This window comes from Lithobates pipiens, unplaced genomic scaffold (genome assembly GCF_037356315.1).
Source record: "Lithobates pipiens isolate NorthernLeopardFrog02 unplaced genomic scaffold, aLitPip1_a1.2 Scaffold_18, whole genome shotgun sequence".
In the NCBI taxonomy this organism is placed as follows: Eukaryota; Metazoa; Chordata; class Amphibia; order Anura; family Ranidae; genus Lithobates; species Lithobates pipiens.
The window spans coordinates 125,396,608-125,424,029 of NW_027507758.1; the positions used below are offsets into that span (position 1 = coordinate 125,396,608).

A 27,422-nucleotide genomic window follows, 5' to 3' on the forward strand; every position below is an offset into this window, starting at 1 on the left:
AAAGGAGTGACAATTTTGAAAAAAAAATAAAAATTTTTTACTTTTTGCTATAATAAATATCCCCAATTAAAAAAAAAAAATCGCAATAAGCGAATATTGATGGGTTTGCGCAAAAGTTATAGCACCTACAAAATAGGTTATTGATTTATGGCAATTTTATTATTTTTTACTAGTAATAGAGGTGATCTGGGATTTTTTTTAACGTGACTGTGACATTGCAGCAGACAGATCAAATGCTTTTGCCACTTTTTTGGGACATTTGACATTTATACAGTGATCAGTGCTATAAATATGCACTGATTACTGTATAAATGTCACTGGCAGGGAAGGAGTTAACACTAGGGGGCGATCAAGGGGTTAAATGTGTTACCTAGGGAGTGATTCTAACTGAGGGGGGATGGGACTGACTAGGGGAGGAGACTGATCGGTGTTCTTATATACTAGGAACACACAATATTTCTCCTCTCCCCTGGCAGGACGTGGATCTGTGTGTTTACACACACAGATCCATGTTCCTGCTCTGTCCCTAGCGATCGCGAGCGCCGGGCGTGCGAACCGGCTCCTTGGTGATGCTGCGGCACGTCCGCACTCCCTATACTGCCAGGAAGGACGTCATATGACGCCCACCCAGGATGGGAGATCCCATCTGCGGACGTCATATGACTATGGTTGGAGGAAGGAAGTGGTTAAAAAGTATATTTTTATTTAACAAATAAGATGAAAAACGCAAAAAAGTTATTACATTATTTCATATTTGAATATTTTAATTTATAAATACAATAAATTACAAAAATAAATCTACTTCTGCAAATGTTTCATAAAGTGTAAAGGCAAGAAGAACATGCTGCTCAGTCCACATGACAACATGGGGCCAATCAACAAGCACCAGTGATGTCACATGAGGCTCCATAGCCCTAAATAAGCTATGACTTCAGTGGTATAACATACCATGACACTATCCTGGTACGCTAGCTACCAGATTCCATTTGGGGGGGGGGGGGGGAACGAGTGACTAATACCTTATAACCATATGTGCATGGTTTTGTCAGTTCCTGACAATGGTACTCAACAGTGAGGTAGATGTAGTTTTTATTGCAATGTTCAGTTTAAAAAAAAACATTTGTTTTTTTATGATTAATAACAATTTGGTCATCATTCTTACATGAACCAGTGTTTATAAGGGGGTATGCTCCATGGCTTCATTCCCCGAGTACATACAAAGAACAAAGTCAGCCAAAGATTTAGGGGTATCTCTTGCAAAATTAGCAACTGGTCCAATGCCTTGCCAACAATAGGAAATTGTTGCCTTCTTTACATCTTTCTGTTGCTGCATTGTTCCTAAAAGTGACTTTGTTGCTTCTAGAAATACATGTGCACAGCTCTCGTAAATTGCGTGTTTTGCAACGCTTTTTGCTGCCAGATACAACTTGTCCTACTGTGGTACATCAAATCTTTTTTTTAGATCATTGGTACATTGATTAAGCTCCACATAAGTGATTAGGTCATCAAGAGGATAGGACAGTAGAATATGATTATACAGATTGAAGCCATTTGATAACATTTATATAGCGGGGGTGTAGCTGTTAGCCCTTGTACACACAGTCGGTCATTCCGACAACAAAATCCGTCGGATTTTTTCCAAAACTGGTGTTGCATACACACGGTCGGACAAAGTTGTCGAAAAATCTGATCGTTCGGAACGTGATGACGTTCGTTACGTTACGACGGGACTACGTTGAGGCTAGTAGCCGATAGCTTTGGTCTCGTAATTTGATTGGAGCATGCGTGGCACTTTGTCCGTTTGGAATTCTCTACAAACGATCGGACAAAGTCCGATCGGATCATGTTGTCAGAAAATTTTATATCCAATTCTCAAACTTTGTTGGTCGGACAATACGACGGAAAAAGTCCAATGGAGCCCACACACGGTCCGATCGAAAATTTTCCATCGGAATGTCCGACCGTGTGTACAAGGGCTTAGATCGTTTGGGACAGAAGTGAGTACTTATACTTAACAGGGTTGTAGAAAATTTTCCCAACCTTAAAATTTGATTTAGTTTTTGAATGTGCCCACTGTTATAGGTTTCAAATCCTGATTAAGAATCACTATCAGTGTGATCTTCATCGGTACTATATTCCTGTTTCTCTTCTTCAGATTCATTGGGAGAGGCCTCATGGTCATCACCATCTTCATGTAAATCTTCTATTTCCAATGTGCCTTGTGAGCTTCTGGGAAAGAAGAAGAAATTGCTCAATACGAGTAGCACTAACCCTGTTTATTTCAGTTGGGATTTTATGTGATAGACCAAACACAAAAGTAGCAAATAATTGTGAAGTGAAAGGAGAATGATACATGGTTTTCAATTTTTTTTTTACAAATAAATATCTGAAAAGTGTGGAGTTCATTTGTATTCAGACCCCTTTACTCTGATACCCCTAACTAAAATCTAGTGGAACCAATTGCCTTCAGAAGTCACCTAATTAGTAAATACAGTCCAACTGTGTGTAATTTAATCTCAGTATAAATACTGTTCTGTGCAGCCCTCAGTTTTGTTAGAGAACCTTAGTGAACAAACAGCATTGTGAAGGCCATGGAACACACCAGACAGGTCAGGGATAAAGTTGTGGAGCAGTTTAAAGCAGGGTTAGATTATAAAAAATATCCCAAACTTTGAACATCTCACAGAGCACTGTACAATCCGTCATCCGAAAATGGAAATAGAATGGCACAACTGAAAACCTACCAAGACATGGCCATCCATCTAAACTGACAGGCCAGGCAAGGAGAACATTAATCAGAGAAGCAGCCAAGAGTCCCATGGTAACTCTGGAGGAGCTGCAGAGATCCACAGCTCAGGTGGGAGAATCTGTCCACAGGACAACTATTAGCCGTGCACTCCACAAATCTGGCCTTTATGGAAGAGTGGCAAGAAGAAAGCCATTGTTGAAAGAAAGCCATAAGAAGTCCCATTTTCAGTTTGCGAGAAGGTCAGATGAGACTAAAATTGAACTTTTTGGCCTAAAAGCAGAACACTATGTATGGTGAAAAACTAACATTGCACATCACCCTGAACACACCATCCCCATGAAACATGGTGGTGGCAGCATCATGTTGTGAGGATGCTTTTCTTCAGCAGGGACAGGGAAGCTGGTCAGAGTTAGAAGAAAACCTGTTAGAGTCTGCAAAAGACTTGAGACAGGGCGGAGGTTCACATTCCAGTAGGACAACAACCCTAAACATACAGCCAGAGATACAATGGAATGGTGTAGATCAAATCACTTTTAAGGGGTTAAAATAACCCAGTCAAAGTCAGACCTAAATCCAATTGAGAATCTGTGGCAAGACTTGAAAACTGCTGTTCATAGATGCTCTCCATCCAACCTGACAGAGCTAGAGCTATTTTGCAAAGAAGAAAGGGCAAAAATGTTACTCTTGAAATGCAAAGCTGGTGGTTCTACAAAGTATTGACTCAGGGAGGCTGAATAAAAATGCATGCCACACTTTTCAGATATTTATTTGTAAAAAAAACTTTGAAAAACATTTATTTTCCTTTCACTTCACAATTATGTGCCACTTTGTCTTGGTCTATCACATAAAATCCCAATAAAATACATTTACGTTTTTGGTTGTAACATGAAAAAATGTGGAAAATGTCAAGGGGTATTAAAGCACTGTATTCCTGCAGAGGTGTACGAGGAGCTGGATTAGATCTCCTCTTACCTGATCCAGATCCCCTTATTAAAGTGACCCTGCTGCTTTACAAAAAAAATGTTCAATGTTCAAAACAGGTAAACAATACACTTTGAGGAAGTGCATTCTCACCTTTTCTGCTGCCCGCATTTCCAAATTCCTCTCTGTTGCTGAGAAATCTTCCTGTAAAGTCCACACTGAAACCAATACTGATCAATCTCTGTGGTTCTCTGCAGCATACAGTGGTTCCTCCCTCTGACCTCCACCCACTACTAGATGCAGGCGTGACTTGGAGATTAGCAGGAGGAACCAGTGAGCTCTGTAGAAGACCCAGGAGATTAACACTCCTGGAGTTGTTTGTTTTAATGTGGACTTCTGCTGCCATTTACTATTTTAGAAATATAAAACATGTGAAAATATCACCATCATGATAATTTGGGTCCAACCAAAGCATGATCTTATTTTTTTTTTATGCTAGGTTTTTCTCTAAATTTCCTTAATTTCTTTGCAATTCAAGTCTAGGAAAAAACTAATATTTGTATCTAAATATGTCTAAATCTGAAATCCTCTGTACCAAAATAATGATGTATATAAGTTTAGGCTAGACTACAAAAGATAGAAAGCATAATGGAAACGAGACAGCTCCTAAACTGTTAATTGAATATGACTGCATAGTGATGTATATAATATTACCCTTCATGATCTGAATTCACTTCTTCTTTTGTTGCACCAGGACCTTTGAACGATCCTGAAGTTTGGAGCGTTTGGCCTTTAGTGAACACATAATCATCAGGCAATCCTGCATCTTTCAGAACACCGAAGTAACGCTTTTCAGCACACAGGCTAGCTTTTTCCTATAAACAGGTGACAGAAGACAAGAAAAATTTGTAAAGGAACCCACTGAAAGGCAACTAAACAAAAGGCAATCAACTATTCTAAAATTTGGTTTATTTTCTAAAGGCAAATAGACTGGCCATTTTGCAAGGGAAGTTACACCTCACAAGGGAAATTGCCCCAGAGCTTAGGTAATGAGGTGGAGCCCTGTTTGCTTACATTATCCAATCATGTGCAAGCAAAAATCATTTTTTTTTAATTTTCACACGATTGGGCATTTTTTGCAAATTAATTTCAGCATGTTAACTAAGCTCTGGGTAAAAATTCCCTTGCAATGTGCGACCTCCCTTGCAAAGTGCACAGACTATTTGTCTTAGTTAAAGCAACTCCTATGTGTTATCATAGGAAGATTTTTTACTGAGCTCTGGGCCTTCTGCTATTACCTTTTTTTCAAAGATATTTTTCCAAGATAAAAAATAAAACAATCAAATTTATGAAAAACACATAAATAATAACTCCAGTGTCACAAGAAAAGTTCCATAGTGGTCTATAATTACGTATCAGAGAAATAGACTATCAGTAACCATTAGGAATCTTCAGTATATGAGATATGAAAAACTGCCCCTTTCAAATTTTAAGGGGCACCTTCTACTCAAGGCTAAACTTTTAACAGGGTAGGAATCTTTTGCTCCTAAAGGTTTTTACTATACATAACCCAATTCTTACAGCATACCTTTCTGGATTCATTGTTAATTCTATAGGCAAATAAAAATCAAACTATTATTTTAAATTTCTCAAAGTAGCACATTGCGTGTAAGAATTGTAAAATTATATTTTAAAATGGTTACGGAAAATCAAACTCCACCTTTCTTTAGCTTTGGGTTGTGTGTGAAAGGATTAAAACCTTTGTCGGCTTATTATTGTTGCTGGGGACTCACTAGGGATATTCTGTCACTTCCTGTATGGCATTGGTGGTCAACTTTCTTGATATGGGGGGGATCAAGAGCAGCCCTTGACGTCATTTAAGAACTGCACATAATATTCCATGCATGTAATGTATAGCATGCGGTTGAGCACTGTAAACATGCTACAGGAGATGAAGACTCTGAACATGCTAAACGGGTTGTTGAAGACTGGGCACATGCTTCAGGAGGCAGTCATATATTGGAGACATATTACGCGAGACTGCTAAAGATTGGTGCTATTACAGAACCTTTACAATTACATTATTCGACATTGTTTTCTCTAAAATGTTAAAACGTACTCAACAAGATCCAATTTAAAAGTCTGGAGGTGAAAAACATCACAAAGAGCATATAAAAAAAGTAAGCTAGTGTAAAAGAAATAAACTAAACACAGGAGCCCACATTGCACCAGTGATCTACTGATCACATGTGTAATGATTTCCAAGCTTCTACAGGAAAAAAAAAAAAAAAAAAAAGAAAATGCACATTTTCTTTTCTACAAAAATATGTGCATGTATTAATATTTCTGTAAAGGTGAACTTATTCTTTAAAGTGTTTCTCCAGGCAAAAAATAAAAAAAAGTTTGCAAGGTTAAAAAAAGAAAAGACAAGTCCATCTAGTTCAACCAAAAAAAAATAATAATAATAATAATACAATCCCATATACACAAACCTATACTCACAGTTGAGCCAGAGGAAGGCAAAAAAAACAAGCAAAGCATGCTCCAATTTGTTACTGAAGGGGAAAGAAATCCTTCCTGATCCCCCACCGAGAGGCTGTCAGATCATCACTTCATTAGTATGTATATTCTTTGACCAAGTTGGTTGTTGCTACTCACTGCAAATGCATGGTTAATGTGTCTGAGCTCCCACAATCCCCTGCATTGGTACACACTGCTACTCGCCTCCTTCATCGGTCCTCAGGGAAATTTCCACACCAGGGTAATCAAGGAAAGGAGCAGCACTGATTATTAGCGGTCATGTGACTGCATATATTTTATATAATATAAAATATTAAAAGAAAGTTAATTGTATTGCAATTTTTAAAGGCTGTTGGGTAGTAGATGATTTTCAATCTACTTTAACTACTAGAAACCAGTCTAAAGAATGTTTTTCTCACTGGCCTAAAAAAGCACCTAAGAAAGACTACTGTCTGCAGGGACTGCAACGGCCACATAAGTGCCAAAGGATCGAATGCAGGCTGGAGGTTGGGCACCAAGGATGTGCGGCCAGGGCAAGGAGCATGGGGACAATTTCCCCAACCAGGATCTGATAAAGATTCTAACTCATTCCCACACCCCAATAAAAAGGCTTTGGATATGGGACATGGAGAGTATATGTTCATGTAGACTCACAAAGAATTCTATCCCCATAGCTAGTAGGCCCATTACAGAAATTGGCCAGTACAAACCTTTCGAACCCTTTCCAGTAAGAAGGGTGTCTGGGAGACTCTGTCTTTCATTGTATCCAACTCTTCAAAGTACTCTTCCATCCTCTGTTTTTCATTTCTCCTGTTGTATAATTTCAAAGTTAGGGAAGTACCATTTATGTATATAGAATTAAAAAGGGCACAGCAAAATATTAACATAAATGATTCAGTAATGTTTAATATAGAAATTACCTCCATCATTTGGAAATATAGGCAATAGTTTCACATGAGAAACGGAGCGCTCATTTTACAGCTGGCCTGTTGGCAGCCAACCAATGTATACATATGGCTGCAAGGCAGGGAATGTCTTGGCCACTTATGATTGGCAGTCTGCAGTTAAAGCTTCCTGATGGAATAGCTCAAGCAGGTTTTGACAAGTATCTGAAAATGCCTGAGGTCATCCCTAGTCACAGGATAACATTGGCTACAGGACAAGTGTAGGAACACTTATATCATCTCTAAATGTTAGGGATAACAGTTCCTATGCCTGCCATACTGTCTGTGACACCCAGGATAAGGTGCTTGCATTGTTTATGGAAGTAATGAACTACCAGTACAGATTCTGCACTCCATTAAAATGCAAATATGTCAGAGACAACACTGTCTAAAGCATAGTCGTTACCTGAGTTCTTTTAATTTACTATGTGAGTTTTTGGCTTGCTGTGGATGGATAGATTTAACTTTTCTAGTTATATGTTTCTTCAGTAATTTCTCTCTCTTCTTCTTTCTTGCTCGGATCCTTTCCTCATCTTCTTCTTTTCTTAATTGTGCTTCAAGAAACTTCCTGGCAGGGACATAAACTGACTCAAACTTGTTCTGATATCTAAGAGGATCTTGGGATTCTACAAGGAGTCTATATTGGTCACTATGGGGATATGCATCCTTTTCTCTAATCTACTAATTCTAAAAAAGGGAGGATTTGGAGGTTTATATGTATAGGGGGAAGGCACAACATGCATAGGTTGGTTTTAGAAATTTTATGAAATATGATGGTTAGGCACTTTATGACTTTACAGACAATATCACCAGTTCAAGCCTTACTTCCAATGAGTCATAAAAAAACATTTGAAAACAAAACAAAATGATTGCTGGAAAACTTTTGAGAGTTGACGATTATGAAAAAAATAAAACTTTGAAGGATAAAATCATATAAACTTGTAGTAAAATGCATGGATGATACAGGCGTTTAGCAGCCACGGTTCTCCAAGAACTCTACTTTTTCCAAGAAGGTTGTTGAAGGATTTTGACCCTTGGCTTAGTAGATTTCTTTGTACAGCTAAAGGCTTTTTTAGGTCTGAGATGCTATTAAAGCCAGAGAAAAGAAAATGAGCAGAAAATTTGAGTTTATTGCAAATAGCAATGACTCAGGTTTTACGTTTAAGCAGTATTCACTAGATGTGGACCATCCCACACACATTTACTGTGGCAGGGCTGCCACTCTGTGCAGAATAACTTACATGTACGTGATTCTACACTTCCGGGTCTGGCCCCCGGTGACCCGCTCCCACTGTGATTGGACACAGCAGGAGCCAGACAGTAGGTCCGGTGGAAGCGATATCCCCGGGACCCCCAGATCATTCGAGGCACAGGCAGAACGATGATCTGTTTATGTAAATAAGGCAGATCGTCGTTCTGTGACAAAAGCAGGCATTGATCTTTTGTTCCTGCTAAGCAGAAACATGAATATCTGCCTTTCCACAGTAAATGCATCCCCCACACAGTAACCAAGCACTCCCTAGGAACACATTTAACCCTTTGATCGCCAATGATGTTAACCCCTTCCCTGCCAGTGTCATTAGTACAGTGACAGTGCATATTGTTTAACACTGATCACTGTATTAGTGTCACTGGTCCCCAAAAAGTGTCAAAAGTGTCAGTTAGGTTGTCCGATTTGTCAGCCTCAATATCGCAGCCCCGCTATAAGTCGCTGATCGTCGCCATTACTAGTGAAAAGAAAAACTATTTAAAAACGAAATCTCATAGTTTGTAGACGCTATAACTTTTGCACAAACCAATCAATATATGCTTATTGGTATTTTGTTTACCAAAAATATGTAGAACCCTCTGTTCCCCTCATGGTATCTTGGCTGGGTTCCAGCCATTAGAAAAGGCCCAGAGGAACCTAAAAGGGCAAGTATGTCATATTTAGGTTATATTTTAGTGGACATAAGAATATTAAGAGCATTTTTATAGTGGTATGGTTGTTTTTCTTAATATCCCCTGGTTGCTTATAAAACACCCTTTCCATATAACTATTCTGGAAGTCTAGCAGAGCTCTTGCAGCATGACATGAGCACTGTTGGGCTTGTTTTATGATAGCGTTTCACTTACTTGGAACAGGAGAAAAGCTCAAATGCTCCTAACACCAGAAACTAGTCAATCGGATAATGAACTCATGCAAGCATATGTGATAATGCTTCTTTTTATGCCCCTTTACGAAGCAATAGAAGGAATATAGAAGAGAATAAATCAGAGCTTGATGAATCAATGCATTCATCAATTATACAGATATATCACTTGATCTACAATCATCTGCAGGTGTGTGAATATAACAAGCTTTTAAACAGTCCATGCACCCAGATAAAGATATTAGTTTACCTAACAGCCTGTTCTCTTCTTTTAGAGGATTCGGTGGATCTTGGACTTACAACATGAGCCTCTTCACGTGGCGATAACATCAAGGAATTTTTCCGTGGCTGGCTCCTAGGAGACTTATATGGCCAACGGGTCTCCTTTAAACGTTGTTCATCAGCTTCAATGTCCTTGAGAATTTTTTCCCTATGAGATGGAATATTCTCTGTTCGTAGTTGAAAAGGGTCACAGATCGTCACATGTTTGATATTTTTATTTTTTACAAGGCGTTTCTGGTTCTTTTGATGCACAATCTGAAAATTGGGTAACTGGGTATTTATCTTAGGCCTGCTAGCTGGTTTTTCTACCGGTTCAGAACATTTTGCTTTGCAACTTTTTGTGCTACTTCTACCTGCCAGCGTAGTGGTAGGATAAGAGGAAGTACGTAAGAGTTCCTGGGATCTCATATGTATCCTAATTCCTCGATATAGCTCTTCTTCTTTAAGTCTCTCATTAACAGAGGTTCCATATATAGATTTTGGGACTGGTCTTGCTTTGAAGTGCCTATAATGATTGACTGAATCTTCTAAATCAAAAAATTGCATCTTTCTATATTGTTTCTTGCGCTCTTCCCTTTCAATGAACTGGAATGGTTTTTGAGATGCCAAAAGTATATCTTTGCTTCTTTCTTTTACAAATCTGCGTCTCTCTTCATTTCTTTCCATTATCTCATGGTAGAGAGGAATGTAGACAGAAGCTGGAACTGGGTTTGCTATGAACTTCTTTTGGCATTCAGCTTCTTCCTCCAGTCTTTTCTTTAGCAAAGCATTTTCCAACTCAATCTTTAATTTGGATTTAGCATTCATCTCCTTTTTCTTGGACTCCCTAACAGTCATCTCAAAAGGTTCTGGAATGGTAACACTGTGAGACCATTCTTTTGTCTTCCCTTTGTCAGTTTTACGTTTTAACTTTTGCTTATCGAGTGTTGTGTCCTTAATGTAATCCTGTATTTCAAATCCATTCCACATTTGAAGGATTTTCACTTTGGCAGAAGTGGAATCTTGTGTGTCACAGCTTTCTTCTCCATCAGACTGCTCCCCAAAAGATGCTTCTGATACACCAGAAGAGACATTCCAATTAAATTCAGGTTTTAATAAGGAACAATTAAATCCATCTGGCTGAGAAGGTCTCTGCTCCCACGCTGGCCTTAAAATTAAATCAAAACATATTAAAGGGCATCTTTGGGCAATGAAAAAAAAAAAAAAATCAATCAGTGAACGGTTTATGCTGTCTGTGCTTAAGTCAGATGGACCACTTGATTTACCTATAAACTAAGATCTATGTGATCCGCTGCACACCCCAAGAGCCTTACACGTGCTTCTTTGCTGTGCAGCTTCCCTTTCTCTGTCTGTCTGAGATACTGTACAGAGTTCACATTGAATGGTGCTGTAAATACTTGGCAGCTTTTTTTGCACAAGTCAGCAACTGGTGTTCCAAGAAACCCTGATTACCACAAATAGTATTTTAAAGTGACTCATTGGAGGAAAGTTTTAGAGCTAGCAATGCTGGTCTTCTTCTGATAATGCTAGCTGCCTAGCTATGTCATTCTTAAAGTGATACTAAAGACTTGCTTTATTTTGGTTAAAAAATAGCAAACAGGTTATGTGCCCAGCTCCTCCTCTTCTCGGGTTCCTTCACCGATGCTCCTGGCCCCTTCTGCTTGCTGTGGGGGCACCTGAGCCGGGCCGCTACTCTATGTGTCCATTCAGACATGAAGCTGTGGCTCAGCCCCGCCCCTCTCTCACCTCATTGGCTCACTGACTTTGAATGACAGCAGTAGGAGTCAATGGCGCTTGCTAATGTCTTAGCCAATGAGGGAGAGTCGACGGACAGTCGAGGCTCTTGTGTGCAACATTGGTGGATCAAGATGGGGCTCAGGCAAGTATTATACCTCATGCACACTGGACGTTTTTACAGCTGCTTTTAGGGGGATCGGATGTTTTTTTTTTCCTGCTTCTAAAAGCCCCTCCATGTCAGCCTGTGTGTCCATGCACACATAGGCTTTTAGCAGCATTTAGTTGCAGAACTTTTGGAGGCTTTTAGAGGCAGGGAAAAAAAAAACACTGCCAGTGTGTCTAGGAGCAGCAGAGTATAGCCAGAAAAAATTACGCTACTAAAAGCTGCTAAATGCACATAAAAGCTAGTGCTTGAGCATTAATTAAATTTCAATGGCCAGAATAAAATTATTTGTTCTGGCCAATGAAATAAATTAACGCCCATTGACTTGATGCCTGTAAAAGCCCATAAAAGCTTGAGAAAGCTTTAGACACTTTTACAGCGTTTTTCTGCAAAAATGATGCTGGCTTCTAGGAGAGTTAAAAAAAAAATCCTGTGTGCATGAGGTCAAGGCTTGGGGGGGGGGGGGGGCTGCTGCACACAGAAGGTGGAGGTTTTTTATCTTAATGCATTGAGATAAAAAAAAATTCTGCCTTTAGAACCACTTTAAGCACTTTTAAACCAAGCATGCTTTAAATGAGTCAGACCTGATTATTTCTATATTTGTTCCTGGTCAGCGAAATAGGCAGTATTGAAAGGAACAGGAAAGTTCAGGAATGGTAGGTGACAGCATCCCTTTAAGCAGTGCATCAGAAGCACAGGCTGTGTTTCCTATGAATATCAAGAGCTATACAGGCATGCCCCACATTTAAGTACATAATGGGGTTTATTTACTAAAGCTGGAAAATGAAAAATCAGGCTCACTTCTGCATAGAAACCAATGAGCTTCCAGGTTTTATTACCAAAGCTTAATTGAACAAGCTGAGGTTAGAAGCTCATTGGTTTCCATACAGAAGTGAGCCTGATTTTGCACTTTCCAGCTTTAGTAAATAAACCCCATTGTGTACTTAAAAGCGGGGTATGCCTGTAGTACATTTTATTAGATACGGTAACTCTCAATATCTAAAAAATAAATAGTATTATATATGGATCACAAAAACAGAAGAATTGATGTGCAAGTAGTGGCAATTATGTTTATGTAAACTGAAACATTTTATGATTCCCAGGAATGTACCTATAAACTTCTATCAACCTTTGCACAGCTGAAGTCCCTGCATTAGCTTCTGAAAGAAGGGACAAAATTGTGGTAAATGGCATAAGTGAATATCATTCTTTTGTTAGCAGATGTGATAGTATCATTGTATACAGTGCTGTGTAGGACAGGTGTTAGGACAGCACACAAAAGAACAGGTAATGCTCAGACGCTAAATGCTGAGATTCCCTAGAGAAATAATTACAGCCTCAGAAAATAGGAGCTCCAGTTTTTATGGGAAGGCTGTTTGTTATATTGCATTGGTAGACTAAGCCTGGTACAGACTAGTCTTTTTCATGCAACTCCGCAGGTTGCATGGAAAAAAAAAAAAAAAAAGACTGACAGCTCTAGTCGGAGCCACTGTACTTACCATGCGAGGTTAGTTAAACAATCTCCCTGGCTGAACTGTTGTGTTCTGATGGGGGACGCACCCCCCCAACCCCAGCAGAACTGGCATTCACTGAGAATGCTGATCTGGTTTTCCAGCATGCACGTCCAACAGAAGCCAGCCTGCTTCTGTCGGACAGACCGATATACACGCGGGCCGAATGTCGGCAATTTTTTTTTTTTAACTGCCTGTTGTCTCTTGATAAAACGGTAAAAAAAACGGTAAAAAAAGAAAAAAACAGCCAGCATTCAGCCCATGTGTATGTCGGTCTGACCAGCTTCTGTCGGACGTGCATGCTCGAAAACCAGCATCCGACTACCAATGGCAGAGAGCACTCATCGGAGTGTTCTGGCAAGGGGGCCATCCCCCTGTCATAACACAACAGCTCAGCATGAGAGATCGCTGAACTAACCTCGCATGGTTAGTACAGCGGCTCCAATCAGAGCTGTCAGTTTGTTTTCCATGTTGAAAACTGTAGTGTGTACCAGGCTTAGTCTACCCATGCAATATAATGCAGCAAAGGAATGGACGCAGAGAAAAAAAGAAAAGGGAAAATGACCACTGCAATTACATAATAAAGATTAGATAAAATTTTTTACAATCATTGTTTTCTATGCAACAATATTACATGGTAGCTCTCGGACAACAGCAATAAAAACAAACATTCATATACCCATGAATATATATACACTGATATACATCACATACAATTAATATGTAAGCAATGGCCTGTGCAAATAATACAAATGTATTCAAAGTAATGCAAATATTATAAAAGTAAGAAAAATATACTACTACAATATTTGCATATAAAAAATAAAATACAAAAGGTGCATTAACATTCTTGGAGGTTTGTATATGATAGAGTAGTAGTGTAGCTCTGAGAAAGAAACAGTACCTCTCTCTGTCTGTGCACTACACAAAATGCACTATTAAAGTTATATCTGGGCAAAATTAAGAAAACTTACTAATATTACATTTTGCCATTTTCAGGCTGTTCTCTAGCAGTCTTGCTGAACACTCTACAGTGATGGTTAGCAACCCGTCAAGCGCAATCTTCTGGTCCACCGCAGGCATGTTGAGGGTATATTGCAATCTTGTCCCTGGCTCACTGACCATCAACTGGGAGAGTTGCACAGGAAAGCAGTGGGCTGCCAGGAATCTGTCAAAGCCAATGGTAGGTGGCAAAAGCATTCCCCTTCCCGCAACATGTCTTTTGCTTATGTACGGCTGTGGGGCGGGAAATGAGTCTGCCGCCTATGACAGCTTTGAGGTGGAATAGCTTGAGCAGGTTCAGGCTCTTGTCCTAATGTGCATGAGCTCATCCCCTGAGTGTACTGTGCTGATCCCCACCAGCCCTCCTCTTCAGTCCATCCAAGGCACTTGTGGATGACATTCCGTGGGATGGACGAGATAGGAGGGCCAGGTGGAATCAGTACTAGAACAGGTAGATCCGCTACAGCAGCTGCCCTGCACTGCTCTGTATCAGGAAGCCCTCCTGAGGCTCCAGTGGTGTGCCCCCCTGAGCCCCCCAGTGAGATGCCCTCCTAACCCCCCTGTCCACTCCTCTACTTTTCCCTGCACACTGCTCTTCATACTACTAACCTCTGTACGGTGCCTTACACACTACTGACCTACCTACTATATAAAGCTACTGGCCTTTACGGACTTCTGAACACTGCCCTACATACTACAGTGCCTTGAAAAAAGTATTCATACCAGTTGAAATCAAAATGGTAAATGTTTCTACTGGTATTTTATATGATAGACCAACACAAAGTTACACATAATTGTGAAGTGGAAGGAACATGATAACTGGTTTTCAAAATCTTTTACAAATAAATACCTTAAAAGTGTGGCGTGCATTTGCATTCAGCCCTCTTTTCTCTGATACCCCTAACTAAAATCTAGTGGAACCAATTGCCTTCAGAAGTCACCAAATTAGTAAATAGAGTCCCCCTGTGTGTAATTTAATCTCAGTAAAAATACAGCTGTTCTATGAAGCCCTCAGAAGCTTGATAGAGAACCTTAGTGAGCAAACAGCTTTATGAAGGCAAAGGAACATACCAGACAGGTCAGAGAAAAAGTTGTGGAGAAGCAAGGTTAGATGATCAAAGTTTGGGATATTTTTTATTATAATCTAACCTTGCTTTAAGCTTCTCCACAACCTCATCTCCGACCTGTCTGGTGTGTTCCCTGGCCTTCATGATGCTGTTTGTTCACTAAGGTTCTCTAACAAACCTCTGAGGGCTTCACAGAACAGCTTGTTTCTAAGTAAATTTTGCTGTGAATGTGTACTCTGACAAATCCAAAAACCGCAAATGTGAGCAATTACACATATATATGGGTATATATAATAAAACAATTGTCAAACCTGCATACCGATAAGTGCTTTTGACAACAGGATCACCACTGTGGACTCCTTTCAGGTTAAGTTTATTTTTGTACATTTTCTCCAGCTGTTCCATGTTTTCCACATGAGCATTCTTCAGTCTCTCCACCTGCATGTAATATTCCTTGTCTGTATGATCCATTCTTGAAACATCTAGAACCCAATCCTTAGAATTCATAATCTTGCAAGGGTGGTCTCCATCATCAGAACAGGAACTGAAAGTATCCTAGTGAGCAAGATAATTTGTTAGCTGCGATGCAGATGACACCATTATGGATTAAAAAGCATGTTTAAGAACACTAGTACTGACTAGGGATGAGCCGAACACCCCCCGGTTCGGTTCGCACCAGAACTTTCGAACGGACCCCGCGTTCGTAACGAACGTTAGAACCCCATTGAAGTCTATGGGACTCGAACGTTCGAAATGGAAAGTGCTAATTTTAACGGCTGATATGCAAGATACTGTCCTAAAAAGGGTTTGGGGACCTGACTCCTGCCTCAGGGGACATTGGTCAATGCAATAAAAAGTTTTAAAAGCGGACGTTTTGGCGGGAACACTGATTTTAATGACGATTAAAGTGAAAAAAAAAAAAGAAATATTCCTTTAAATATGGTGCCTGGGGGGTGTCTGTAGTATGCCTGTGAAGTGCCACGTGTTTCCCGTGTTTAGAACAGTCCCTGCACAAAATGACATTAAACGGAAATAACACCATTTAAAACTGCTTGCGGTTTTAATGTTATATCTGGTTCCTGCAATATGGTTGAAAATCATTCAGAAAAATGGCATGGGTAGCCCTCCCTGCCCATTACCAGCCTATTTGGGTCTTGTACGCATATTAAGGGGAACCCCGTACCCATATTAAAAAAAGGAAATGTGTGTGGCCCCCAGGCCCTATATACTCAGAACAGCAGTATACAGGTGGTGCAAACAAGACAGGGACTGTGTAGGTTTGTTGTGTTAAGTTGAATCTGTTTGTAATTTTCAACTGGTACATTTTTAAAGTGTAGCTCCAGTCAAAAAAACTATTTTTAACCACTTGGGTACCGCGCTATTGCAAAATGACGGCAACAGCGCGGACCCACATTTCCGGGACTACGTCTATTGACGTCCTCCCGGATACGAGCGGCCTGCGCGCCCCCTGAGGGGCGCGCGCGGCGCGCTCTGTGATCGGCGAGTCCGTGAGACTCGCCTGATCACCGATCCGTGTAAGGGGTCGATCCCGACCCCTTATCACGTGATCAGCTGTCAGCCAATGACAGCTGATCATGTGATAAAACGGAGCCGGTAATCGGCTAGTATTCCTCCTCGCGCTGACAGCGCGAGGAGAAAAAAAAAAAGCCGATTGCCGGTGGCCGTGTTCGGGACATCAGTCCCGATCGCGGCCAGCAATTTAAGCGGACACCTGCCCCCTGCCAGTGCCCACCTGCCACCCGCAGTGCCATCCTGAAATAAAGTAAGTGCCCCCCTGTCAGTGCCACCCAGCAGTGCCCATAGTGCCCACAGTGCCACCCAGCAGTGCCCACAGTGCCACCCAGCAGTGCCCACAGTGCCACCCAGCAGTGCCACCCAGCAGTGCCACCCACAGTGCCACCCAAAATCTGCCTCAAAGGTGCTGCACCCCAGTACCGCCCATCAGTGCCCAGCAGTGCCGCCCATCAGTGCCCAGCAGTGCCGCCCATCAGTGCCCAGCAGTGCCACCTATCAGAGCCACCTATCAGTGCCACCTATCAGTGCCCATCAGTCCCATCTATCTGTGGTACCTATCAGTGCCCATCCGTGCCACCCATCCGTGCCACTTATCCGTGCCACCCATCCGTGCCATCTTATCTGTGCCCATCTTTGCCCATCAGTGCCGCCTTATCTGTGCCCATCGGTGCCGCCTTATCTGTGCCTATTAGTGCCGCCTTAACTATGCCTATCAGTGCCCACCAGTGCAGCCTATCAGTGCCCACCAATGCAGCCCATCAGTGCCCACCAATGCAGCCCATCAGTGCCCACCAATGCAGCCTATCAGTGCCCACCAATGCAGCCTATCAGTGCCGCCTAATCAGCGCACTTCAATGAAGGAGAAAAATGACCCGTTTGCAAAATTTTATAACAAACTATTAAAACATGATTTTTTTTTTTTGCATCTTTTTTTGTTTGTTTAGCAAAAAATAAAACTCCGAGCTGTAACTAAATACCACCAAAAGAAAGCTCTATTTGTGGGGAAAAAATGATAAAAATTTCATTTGGGTACAGTGTTGTATGACCGCGCAAAGTGCATCAGCGCTGAAAGCTGAAAATTGGTCTGGGACTGAGGGGGGTTTAAGTGCCCAGTAAGCAAGTGGTTAAGCTTTTTGGAAAACATAGGGAAGGGTTATCACCCCTGTATAATTTGTTTTGTCGTCCATCTTTTTTCATCTCACTTGCTGTTGTCTCCTTCCGTTTGCAAGTAGGAGATGTTTGTAAATTGGATGTTTGAAAGTAGGGGCCTGCCCTATATGCTCTGCAGAAATGGCGGAACAAGGTGTTGGTTTTGCCACAACATTGTAAGCCCTCAAAGTGACTCTTGGTGGGCGCTGGAGCGCCCTGCTGTGAACAATTATATCAAGAATTGTAATTACATGCCATTGTTGAACAGTGGTAGAAAAATTGACCTTTGGTGGTTGTGGTGCTGGTGCCCCAACACTATAAGTCCTCACCGTTACTCTGGGTGGGCACAGGAAGGGGCCCTCCTGTGAAATATTATATCAAGAATTGTAATTACATGTCCCTGTTAAACAGGGGCAGAAAAATTGGGCCTTAGGCACTGGTGCCATCACACTGCAACCTCTGCCATATACTGTAGTTTTATTGCAGGAATTAGCCCTGCTGCAAAGCATTGCATCAAAAATTGTACTTAAACGCCCCTGTTAAACAGGGGCAGAAAAATTGGGCTGCTGGCATCACCCAGAACCAAAAATGTTCTTCCAACATATCAGCGGAGGAGGAAGAGGATAGACAATCAACATAACAGGACAGTCACTCAGCATCAGCATAGGCAGTCTTGAAGGGATGTGGTATTTCAAAAAAAATTATTCGGTTACATCAGCTTCAGGTGCTTGGTAGCTGTGGGTGATCCAAGACTGATTCATCTTGATGAAGGTCAGTCGATCAACTGATTCGGTGGACAGGCGCACCCTGTGATCGGTAACGAAGCCACCAGCAGCACTGAAGGTGCGTTCCGAAAGAACGCTGGATGCAGGACAGGCCAGTAGCTCAATTGCATACTGTGCAAGCTCTGGCCAGTGATCCATCCTCAAGACCCAGTAAGCCAGAGGATTTTCAGTGGGAAAGGTGTCCAAGTCTGACCTTGCCCCTAGGTATTCCTGCACCATGTAAATTAGACGCTGGCGATGGGTGCTGGAACCAATCATACCTTGGGGCTGCGGACTAAAAAATTGTCTGAAAGCATCAGTCAGACGGCCACCTTCTCCACCGCTCCTTCTGACTGATGCCTCAGCAACACGTTGTCCAGGACCAGGAGTTTGTGACCTCCCAGTCTCTGGGAACGCGTTGCACAGAGCTTTCTGCAAGGCCTCCCGGAGATGTCTCATCCTCTGCTCCCTCTGCGATGGCAAGATAAGGTCGGCAACCTTACCCTTGTACCGTGGATCAAGGAGAGTGGCCAGCCAGTAATGGTCCCTCTCCTTGATCCGAAGAATACGAGGATCCTTCCGCAGGCTTTGCAGGATCAGGGAGGCCATGCAGCGTAGGTTAGCTGAGGCATTCGGTCCGGAGTCCTCTGGGTCACTAAGGACAACATGATCCGCAGCTACCTCCTCCCAGCCACGTACAAGCCCACGTGTTTCTTGGGACTGTAAATCATCCCTATAAGACTGCTGCTGCTGAGTGCCAGCCTCCACCTCCATGCTGACACAATCATCCTCCTCCTCCTCTTCCTCCTCCTCACCCTCTTCCTGTGTGATGGGTGGCACAGCAGGAACACTGTCTGGATAAAGGGGGCCTTGAGAGGCAAGGAAGTCCTCCTCTTCCTGCCTCTGTTCTGCCTCAAGTGCCCTGTCCATTATTCCACGCAGCGTATGCTCCAAGAGGTGGACAAGAGGTACAGTGTCACTGATGCATGCACTGTCACTGCTCACCATCCTTGTGGCCTCCTCAAACGGTGACAGGACAGTGCATGCATCCCTGATCATGCCCCACTGGCGTGGTGAGAAAAAACCAAGCTCCCCTGACCCTGTCCTGGTGCCGTAGTCGCACAGGTACTCATTGATGGCCCTCTGCTGCATGTGCAGCCGCTGCAGCATGGCCAATGTTGAGTTCCATCTGGTGGGCATGTCACATATAAGGCGGTTCTTGGGCAGGTTCAACTCCTTTTGGAGCTCAGCCAGCCGAGCACAGGCATTAAATGATCGGCGGAAATGCACACAGACTCTCCTGGCCTGTTTCAGGACATCCTGTAAGCCGGGGTACCTGCCCAAGAACCGCTGCACCACCAGGTTAAGGACGTGAGCTACACAGGGCACATGGGTCAGTTGTCCCTGTCGGAGGGCGGAGAGGAGGTTGGTGCCATTGTCGCAAACCACCATTCCTGGCTTAAGCTGGCGTGGCGTCAACCACCTCTCGGCCTGCCCCTGCAGAGCTGACAAAACATCCGCCCCAGTGTGGCTCCTGTCCCCCAAACAAACCAGCGCAAGCACGGCATGGCATCGTTTTGCCTGCGTACTTGCGTAGCCCCTGCAACGCCTACGGAGCACCGCTGGTTCTGAGGACAGAGCACTGGAAGAGGCCATGGAGGAAGAAGAAGAGGAGGGGGTGGAGGAGAGAGGTGTGTCACAACCAATAGTAGCATTTTGGAGGCGTGGTGGCGGAACAACCTCCAACACTACTGCACCTTGTCCTGCATCCTTCCCAGCAGCCAGAAGAGTGACCCAATGGGCCGTGAAAGACAGGTAACGTCCCTGTCCATGCCTGCTGGACCATGAGTCAGCGGTAATATGCACCTTACCGCTGACCGCCCTGTCCAGCGAGGCAAGGACATTGCCTTCCACATGCCGGTAGAGAGCCGGAATCGCCTTCCGTGAGAAAAAGTGGCGTTTGGGGACCTGCCACTGAGGAACCGCACATTGTACAAACTCACGGAAGGGGGCCGAGTCTACCAACTGAAAAGGCAGCAGTTGAAGTGCTAGCAATTTAGCCAAGCTAGCATTCAACCGCTGGGCATGTGGATGGCTGGGAGTAAATTTCTTCCGCCGGTCCAGCAGCTGGGGCAGGGACATTTGCCTGCTATAATCGGACGTGGATGTACCACTAGCAGAGTTCCCGGAAGCACTTGGCTGTGACACACCTAATTCTACACCTTCATTCCTCTCAGAGCAGGTTTCAGAGAGGACTGAAGGTCTAGTGGGGTTGGAGATGCCAGCTGATGAGGAGCAAGGAGAGGTCCGCTTTGTTCTTTGGTGTGGGTCTTTGAGGTATGCTTGCCAACGAGCTGCATGGCAGGTCAACATATGTCTGGTCAAGCATGTGGTGCCCAAGCGGCTGATGTTTTGGCCACGTGAGATACGCTTGAGACATATGTTGCAAATAGCAGCAGTGCGATCTGATGCACTCGTCTCAAAAAAGGCCCACACCAAAGAACTTTTAGAATAACGCGCAGAGGAAGCGCTCTGCGCAGGCGGAGCTCTGCGGTGTGATTCAGTCGGTGTGCTGCCCCTAAGCTGGCCCCCGGAGGGCATCCTGCCTCGTTGGACATGTGCCTCCTCCTCCTCCTCCTCCCTCCTTCCAGGCACCCACGTGGAGTCAGTGCCCTCATCATCCCCTCCCTCTTCATCGCTGTAGCAAACCTGGCAGTATGCTGCAGCTTGTGGAACATGACTGCCAGATTGCTGTGCTTCTTGAGCATCCTCTCTCTCTGCGCTCACGCTACTGCCTTCCTCTAGCTGAGTGTCATCATCAGAGCCCACCAAACACTGGGCATCCTCCTGGAGCATGTACCCAACACTGTGCTCAAAGAGTTCAGGAGACTCCTCAGGAGGACGTGGTGGGTCTAGGGAAGGAGTCACTGATGATGACATTGAGAGGAGGGACGACGATGTGTTGGCAGTTGCTTTTCTACTACCCTGAGACTGGGTGAGAGAGGATGAGGAGGATGAAGAGGGCTTGGTCATCCACTCTACCAAGTCGTTGGCATGTTGCGGTTCAACATGTCCAGCTGCAGAAAAGAAGGACAAGCATGTCCCATGGCCACGTGCTGATGACAATGCACCGCGTCCACGACCAGCACTGTTGTCTCTAGACACAGAGCCTGCTTGCCCTCTTTTATCGGCTCGCGCCTGTCTGCCTCTCCTTGCTGGCCTTCCAGACATGGTAATGGCCTGAAGGGAGTTGGGTAAAACAGTAGTTGGGTAGTTTATATTGTGCTGGAGGCACACAACACCCACTAACTCCTGCAGATGCCTTTTTTATAGAACAGCAGAGTTAAAGGGGTATATACAGATGTATACTGTGCTGTGCTGGAAGCACACACAACTTCCAATAACTCCTGCAGATGACAATCGGGCCCAAATAGAGAACAGCTATGTAGGTGGATTATAGCGGTATGTACTGGGTACAGAGCACGCACACAGCACGCACTATCTCCTGAGTGACACTACTGACTGCAAGCTCTATTGTTAAAGATGGACCACTAGCTATATAGGTGAGGTGAATATCACGGTGTATACTGCGGTCAGGGCACGCAGACAATAACCAGAAAACAGCAGAGTTAAAGGGGTATATACAGATGTATACTGTGCTGTGCTGGAAGCACACACAACTTCCAATAACTCCTGCAGATGACAATCGGGCTCAAATAGAGAACAGCTATGTAGGTGTATATAGTGGTATGTACTGGGTACAGAGCACGCAGACAGCACGCACTAACACTACTGACTGCAAGCTCTATTATTAAAGCTAGATCACTAGCTATATAGGTGAGGTGAATATAGTGGTGTATACTGCGGTCAGGGCACAGACAGTAACCACTACACAAGAGCAAGATAGTAAATCAGCCAAAAACGATTGGTGTGTAACTGTGTTGAAGGTACACAGAACACCCACTGCTTCAGACGCCAACACACTGCACGAGGCCGCCTTAATGGCGGCCTTATATAGTGTGGGGCGTGCACTACACAGCCTGAGCTATGATTGGCCACAGGCAGGATGCCATGGCTCTCCTCGCTGCTGGCGCTGCGATTGGCCAAGCATGCGGGGTCACAGTGCATGCTTGGCCAATCGTGAGACAGCAATGCATTGCGCCATCCTCATTAACATCTATAATTCTATATCATACCCTCATTTAGGAGAAGATGAAGGGAATCTCCAGCCACTTTGTGTACAAACAAAAGGAAGCAAACATGTAATTTCTCTCCTTAACTGATGTGCGCTGATGAGGCTGTACTGATAGGCAGCACTGGTGGGCATGGATGAGGAGGTTCTGGTGGGCATAGATGCAGCGGAACAAAAAGGACTCCAGACGGCCCGCCCAGGGGTGGAAGTTCTTTACCACGTTGGAGAACCATAAGGAACCAGTATTCTCTGGCTTGACCACCACGGATGAGGAGTGGAACTATCCCTCATAGGGTGATCTTCTTCCAACCAAGCGTAACCCTGTGGCATTTGGTCCACATAAGCCTGATTGGCCCACTACCATATGGTAAGTGGGTTCACCATATCTGGTAAGAGTACTCACCTTATTCTTTTTACAGAGGATTTCTCCACAACTGCACAGTTATTTGCATTGTTTGTGTTGTTCTTGTCTAATTGAAGATTTGCTATAAGCACAGGATGGACATATCTTTGAATTGTTATTCTTTAGTCCCCTTCAGTGAACATTGCACTTAATTGTTTATCTACCACTTCTTCATAGGACATCAGAGTTCATGTTCCTTTTTTATAGAGCTACACTATATATTTTTATTTCGTTTGGACTTTGCTTGATTGTTAGCTGCTTTTTGTTTTTTCTTTGACACTACTGTGGTTTAGCGCAGTAATTTCACCTTTATTTGCATCCAGCGTGTTCGCATACGCCACGTGCAGACAGGGCCAGATTAAGAACATCATGGGCCTGGTGCTGAGGATTTTGTTGGGGCCTTTTATAAACAATAAATAAATAAAAATGCAAACTATTTTTTGTTATAAAAAATTAAATTAAAGAGAGAGAGGGAGGATGAGAGAGAGAGAGAGAGGGGATGAAAGAGGTGTGAGGGGTAAGGGAGGGAGGATGAGAGAGAAAGGGGGGGGGGGGGGTGAGAGAGAGGATGCACATGTGTGGGATTGACATGAACGCAGCCTGGCAAGGCAAGTGACGGAAGGCACAGAACCCAGAAGGAAGACCGGGTGAAGATGGAAGTGCCCGGGCCCCGCCGTATTGATCACAGCACAGCACTGGAGGGCTCAGTCTGACAATTTAAGTGTACCCTAATGTGCTAATATGTTGTGCATACTTGTACATTATGGCATAACCTACCCCAGGGCCTCTAAAAAGTAATAATGTTAGAAAAGTTTACTACCGCTTTAATATCACAGGAGCCTCTCATGAGGCCCCCTACTGACCCTGTGGCCCTTGGGCAGTGCCTAAGTGCATAGTTGTCAACATTTCAAAAATAGTTGCAGGGACTCTTTTTTTTTTTTACAAGTGCTATATTTAAAGTAGCTGACATCCCCTATGTTCCTCTATACATCACAATAGTAATTACAAAATTAAATAAGTACTAATAAAGGGGCAGAACAAATATGAGGACTGTGAGATTTCCTTTAGTTAAACTAACAAAAGTGCCCATTCTAGAGCTGGTAACATTGAGGATATTCAGTATAATTTTAAAGAACAGTTTTTGTGGGTAAAAGGCACAGGGGAGGAGTATGGATGGTATAAAAGTGGGAAGTATGTGAAGGTAAGGGAGAGGAATGTGGAGGGTCTAACAGTGGGCACTATGTACATGAGAGGAGTGCAGAGGGTATGGCAGAAGGCACTATGTACAGGAGAGGAGTGTGAAGGGTATGACAGTGGGCAGTATGCACAGCAGAGGAGTGTAGAGGGTATGACATCGGGCACTATGTATAAGAGAGGAGTGTGGAGGGTATGACAGTGAACAATATGTACAGGAGTGCTGAGGGTATGACTGTAGGCACTATGTACAGGAGACAAGTGTGGAGAGTAGGACAGTAAGCAGAATTTATAGGAGAGTAGTGTGGAGGGAGAGTATGACCATGGGCACTATGCATAGAAGAGGAGTATGGAGGGTATGACAGTGAGTAGTATGCACAGGAGAGAAGTGTTGGAGGTATGACGGTGGGCACTATGTATAGGAGAGGAGTGTGGAGGGTACGACAGTGGGCACTATGTACAGGAGAGAAGTGTATGACAGCGGGCACTTTGTACAGGAGAGGAGTGTGTAGGATATGACAGCGGGCGTTATGTATAGGAGAGAGGAGTGGAGGGTGTGACAGTGAGCACTATGTATAGGAGAGAAGTGTGGAGAGTATGACAGTGAGCACTATGTACAGAAGAGAAGTGTGGAGAGTATGACAGTGGGCACTATGTATAGGAGAGAAGTGTGGAGAGTATGACAGTGGGCACTATGTATAGGAGAGAAGTGTGGAGAGTATGACAGTGGGCACTATGTATAGGAGAGAAGTGTGGAGAGTATGACAGTGGGCACTATGTATAGGAGAGGAGGATGAAGTAATCTGGGAAGGAAAAATTTAAAGGTTTGTGGAAGGATGTTTAGGGACTGCGTAGTGGTTAAGCGGGCCAAACATGGACTGAAATGACACCAATTAAGCAGAGACCAGCCATAGTCAATCTATATATGGGCTAGCTGGTTTTACACAAGTCAACCTATTAACCGACTTGAGTACAACCAGCCTGTCAGGTTTTCCCCAAAACAATCAGTGCTGCCAGCTATAGTTGGCAACACTAATCATTGTATTGACTGGCAGAACACAATAACACTGCGGGATTGATTGCCCCATTCACAGGTCAGCAGGTGAGAGGGTGTGTGGGGACAGGCTGGGGAGAGATACTAGTCAGTCCCTGGGTAGGCACTGGTTAGTATCAGAGCCAGATACACACAGGTTACATATACGCCATGATCATTAGAGTGAGAGCAATAATTCTAGCACTAGACCTCCTCTGTAACTCTAAACATGTAACCTGTAAAAAAATGTAAACCATCACTTAGTACACAACAAAAAAATCGAGCTAACTTTAGTGTTTTTTTATGAATGAAACAGTTTCTTTCCAAAAAAAAGGTGTGAAAAATTGCTGTGCAAATATCGTGTAACATAAAAAGTTGCAAAGACCACCATTTTATTCCATAGGGTGTCTGCTAAAACCATATATAATGCTTGAGGGTTCTGAGTAATTTTGTAGCATAAAAAAAGATGATTTTTACATGTAGGAGAGAAGTCTCGGAATGGGTCTGGGTGGCAAGGGCTTAATTATCATAAGTAATATACAAATAATTATTATAAGCTCTGTGAGTTCATCCTCTCAGTCTGCTGCAGATTGTTCCAGCTTGTATTTATACTGCCGCTCTGTATGTAGCTTCTGACAGGCTGCGCAAGGAGCCCTGTATCTCCGAAACCATAGATGCTAGATAACAGTCCCATATTTTAACCAGTACTGGAGTGGGTCTTTAGCTACCTACCCCTCAAATGTGGGGTCTCTGTGACTCCTGATCGCCGAGCTACAATCCTCAAAGTCAATCTGTTTTTTTTTTGTTTGTTTTTTGGGCAAATGGGCCTATCTTGGGAAAGGGGCCTGGAGCTGCAGCTCCAATAGCCCCTATGTTAATCCGACCCTGCGTGCAGAGCCCGCTAGGAAGTCGGCACAGCGCTGTGCTAACCATGGGCAGCGAGACATTGCCCCAATGTGCGGCTGCAGAGAGTTTGAGCAATGTGTCATTGCCTGTGATTAGCGCAGTGCTGCGCCGACTTCCTGGCGTGCTCTGCACGTGGCGTATGCGAACGCGCCGGAGCTCATCCCTACTCTGGATTAATGAATTTAATAGGTCATGATCTGACACATGAATAGAGCTCAGGAATTCCCTGGATGCACGCTGGGTCTAGGCTAGGACAGTATTACAGCTCCAGTATAGGTATACTCCGATGACTGGGAGTCCATGGGATATGATGGGAAGTTCTCACCCCCGATCGGTCCTCCTTGTAGCAGTCCTGCCGCAGTCTGTCCTCCTCCAGCCTCTCGTACAGGGTAAGCGGGGTCCGGCTGTGCGGATGAACGGGGGTCTGCACACAGGCTGCAGCCAGCACGGCTTCCCGATGACTCTTCGCCATGACATCCGCCTGCACAAAGTCCGCCGTTGCCCAGCAACCCAGGACGCTACGGAGAGAGGGAGGGGACAAGAGGAGGGAGGGAAGCGCGGATTGGTGAGCGGCAACAAGAACACAAAGAGCTTCTGATCCTCCACTAATCCCAGCCCACCATCTGCACCGACTACAGCGGACAGGAGCTGGGGGATTACAGAGGAGCAACCACACCATCATGTGTGTCCCAGAATAGTACCCTCACCACCATGGGGGATGTCCTCATTCCACAGGTGGGGGCATACTGTTATATAATCAATGGCATGACTGCTCACAATTCACATTATAAAAGGATGAAAGCTTACAATGTTCTTGTGGGAAGAATTCACATCCAGAAGATGCTTTACAAAAAGTAATAAAATATTAAAAATAAAAAATAAAACTGAGAAAAGTAGGACTATGGCTCTCAACCACAGGCCCTCCCACCACCTGCAGATCCCCTAACCTCCCACAGTGGTCCACTATGCCCCCTTAATGCGCCACAGCAGTTTCGGCTGGTGCTTTTTTTTGGGGTGGGGCAGGGTTTTTTTATGGGGGGTGGCAAACAAACCCCCCCTACTGCCGCCAGGCCTGCACTTACCCCATCCAGGTCACAACTTCCCGGCTTCTCCTCCTTAAGATCTGCCTCCTGTCCTGATTGGCTGGGAGGAAAAGCCAGAAGACAATAGCGAATATTGATTTGCTAATGTCACAAGTGGGGGGGGGGGGGGGTTCA

At 43.8% G+C, this 27,422-nt stretch overlaps 1 protein-coding gene across 3 annotated transcripts; it reads right to left on the reverse strand.

Annotated features, from left to right (window-relative positions):
- Positions 1-743: 743 nt before the first annotated feature.
- On the reverse strand, positions 744-26,773 carry FAM161A (FAM161 centrosomal protein A). 3 transcript variants are annotated; one of them, XM_077486084.1, is made up of 7 exons: positions 26,531-26,773; positions 15,348-15,583; positions 9,517-10,695; positions 7,541-7,702; positions 6,901-7,000; positions 4,385-4,545; positions 744-2,226 (listed from the first exon to the last, which is right to left on the reverse strand). In XM_077486084.1, exons 1-7 carry the CDS (start codon positions 26,675-26,677, stop codon positions 2,097-2,099), a joined length of 2,115 nt encoding a protein of 704 aa, XP_077342210.1. In that variant the 5' UTR covers positions 26,678-26,773; the 3' UTR covers positions 744-2,096. The 3 variants fall into 3 exon arrangements, with proteins under 3 accessions (XP_077342210.1, XP_077342209.1, XP_077342211.1); XM_077486083.1 differs by having other exon boundaries at positions 744-2,229; positions 26,531-26,768; XM_077486085.1 differs by lacking the exon at positions 7,541-7,702 and having other exon boundaries at positions 744-2,229; positions 26,531-26,761.
- Positions 26,774-27,422: the final 649 nt, after the last annotated feature.

Bases quoted from the DNA above. Each gene is read 5' to 3' on its own strand.
- FAM161A (XM_077486083.1), bottom strand. From the start codon at position 26,677: ATGGCGAAGAGTCATCGGGAAGCCGTGCTGGCTGCAGCCTGTGTGCAG. The intron at 7,001-7,540 runs GTAACGACTATG...ATTATACAACAG, and splicing joins AGTAAATTAAAAGAACTCAG to GAGAAATGAAAAACAGAGGA. The intron at 4,546-6,900 runs GTTTGTACTGGC...ACCTGTTTATAG, and splicing joins TACTGGAAAGGGTTCGAAAG to GAAAAAGCTAGCCTGTGTGC.